Source organism: Gekko japonicus, unplaced genomic scaffold (assembly GCF_001447785.1).
Source record: "Gekko japonicus isolate JY-2015 unplaced genomic scaffold, Gekko_japonicus_V1.1 scaffold951, whole genome shotgun sequence".
Taxonomy (NCBI): domain Eukaryota; kingdom Metazoa; phylum Chordata; class Lepidosauria; order Squamata; family Gekkonidae; genus Gekko; species Gekko japonicus.
The window spans coordinates 572,432-575,029 of NW_015173150.1; the positions used below are offsets into that span (position 1 = coordinate 572,432).

Below are 2,598 nucleotides of genomic sequence, written 5' to 3' on the forward strand. Positions count from 1 at the left end.
AAGGAAGGAAGGAAGGAAGGAAGGAAGGGCGTAGTAGTACAATCGCCCTGACCTGGATAGCCCAAGGTTGGATTCAACCAGTTTTCTGCTGGTGGAAAAAAGGAGGGTCCCCTTTGTCCATCAAAAAGGCTGTGTTGGGGATAAGGGAGAAGAACCATGCAAGATGGGGAACTGCAATGATGAAAATAATCAAGTCAGATCAGAAAGAAGAGCTAGGAGCCAACCCTGTGCCTCCAAGAGCACATGCAGTGTTTGACAGAGGGGTGAGAGATGCTCTTTGTATTTTCATGTATACCTGAGTCCCCCCCTATATCTATGGGCAAACCAACCTTTCACTTCTCTACCAATACGAGACTTGATGGTCCCATGTCTGTTTAGGAGGATTGATGGGCAGCAGCTAATGGAGATCTTCATTGCTCTTTCCAGGAACTTCAGTCACCACAGTGACGGCTGTAGACGCTGACGACCCAACACTTCTTGGCTATGCTGACGTCGACTACAAAGTGATTGAGGGAGAAAACTATTTCAGAATAGATAAGTCAGGTAGGTCTGGCATCAGGAGGAAATAAATGAATGAGTAGACAAGAGACCAAAGAAAATGAGGTCATGTGCACACACCCACACTCCGCAGACCAATCAGAAAGTCTAGCCTGGAAGTTTTGGTTTTGCCACCCAAGAGGTTCTGGCTTCTTTTGGTGATCGTTTGTGATTCAAGTCAGAATTCAGCTGTCTGAAAGGCTGGCTTTCTGCTTGACAGGCTTCAAGTGCACAGCCTACTTGGGATCAGAGTCCTGAAGTTTGGAGCTCATAGAATCAGAGTTGGAAGGGACCTCCAGGGTCATCTAGTCCAGCCCCTGGAGGATGCAAACTTTAAAGTCTCAAAGAAATTTGCTGCCTGATCAAGAGTTATGTGGAGCTAGAATGTTTGCATTCTCCTCCACCACCCTCGCCAGATTATTTAATTATTTCCTTACTTGCTCACTTACTTAGAGTCCACCGTTCTCACAGGGACTCAAGGCAGATTACACATAGTGAGTCAGTTCATTCGACAAAATAGGACATTCAACATGCCGGCAGAGTAATTAACACAGCAAAGGTGCACTACCTGATTAAAGTGTAGATAAAAGTTCATTTAGGAACTAACATACTTGATAGTAAAAAGAAGAGCCAGAGATAGGGTACTAGCTAAGTGTGGAACTTCCAAGAAGGAACAGGATATTGCGCTAAGAGTAGCAATCTGGAGACAGACAAGGAATGACACCTAAAAGGAGAGAAGGTGCTGGCCTCACGATCCTATCTAATTGTCTTTTTGCGGCCCTTTCAGGGTCTTCTTCTGTTCTTTTTACACCAGACATTGTCTGTTCCAACACAATAATCAATGTATTACTAGTATGGAATCACCAGAAAGTACTAAAGCATAGCATAAGTATCCACACGACACATTAATTGGTACTGAAATTACATAATAGGATCCTACTTTCAATAAGCTGTATGCAGCAATATAGACCACTGTCCTTAATCATTTATCCAAGTAAGATTGTGAACAATTCTTGATTAGTTCAGTTTTGCATAGTTTGCAGAAAGCCAGGAAAGTGGAGCTTTCCTAACCTCCTTGGACAGGGCATTCCATAAGGCAAGAACCACAACAGAGAAAGTACATGCACAGGCAGTTGTTGACTTTGCCCATCTGTCGCGAGCGGGGCCAGGAATGTCATAGGGCACGCTGTCAGAGTGTGGAGCAAGTAAGACAAGAGCACCAACTCAAGAAGCATAGTCAGGGTCCACAGTTAAGCACAGAGTCAGGAGTCTAGTCCAAGAGTAAATCCATACAGCAATGTCTGAGAATCCAATGTCTGAGAATCCAAGGGTTACTCATGAGCAGTTCAGGAGAATCACAGGATAGGGGCAGGATCCAATACAGTGGTCACAGAGTCAGAAGGATTTCAACTTGTTGCTTCTACACCTAACAGCCTCCCTTGGCTGGTTTTTATAGCCATATGCTTAAGGGTCATGCTTCCATCCAGCTGCTTAGGAATAATCCTACATCTACTCAAGCAGCTGGTGTCCGGCCAGGAGGCATGCACTTCGTTGCCTCTCCTGTAGGTCTGTTCGTAGCCTCCATCTGCGGCGCTCTAAGGGTGTGGGTGATACTGGAGGGCTGGAAACAATCAACTGAGTTTTACCTGTTGAATCAGGGCTGGAGGGTGTTGGTAGTTCTGCACCAGCTGTAGGCTGTGAATCCTGACCAGCCTGCAGCTCTTAATTACTTTAAGAGGATTTCTTCCTTCTTCTCCCCATTTTCAGTGAAGAGTAATAATAGATTTGTAAACTCAAAACTAAGTAAGTGTGTAAAATTTGAAACATAAAATATAATCTGGGTTATGACATCTTCTCCCCCTTCCTTCAGTTCAAATGGCTGGGGGGATCCACTCTCCATGCTCCAATCTCATAGCATGAGAGGCACCACAAAGTAAGGAGCTGGAAGACTTCCTTTCCATAGGAAGAAGAAGAAGAAGAAGAAGAAGAAGAAGAAGAAGAAGAAGAAGAAGAAGAAGAAGAAGAAGAAGAAGAAGAAGAAGAAGAAGAAGAAGAAGAAGA

General features: G+C 44.4%; 1 protein-coding gene across 1 annotated transcript in view; it reads left to right on the plus strand.

The window, feature by feature from the left end:
• Positions 1-2,598, plus strand: part of CDH5 (cadherin 5) — a 29,199-nt gene that overhangs the window by 11,091 nt on the left and 15,510 nt on the right. Inside the window, exon 6 of the mRNA XM_015422368.1 lies at positions 427-543. Within this exon, the coding sequence (XP_015277854.1) occupies positions 427-543 (117 nt within the window). The remainder of the gene's footprint in view (positions 1-426; positions 544-2,598) is intronic.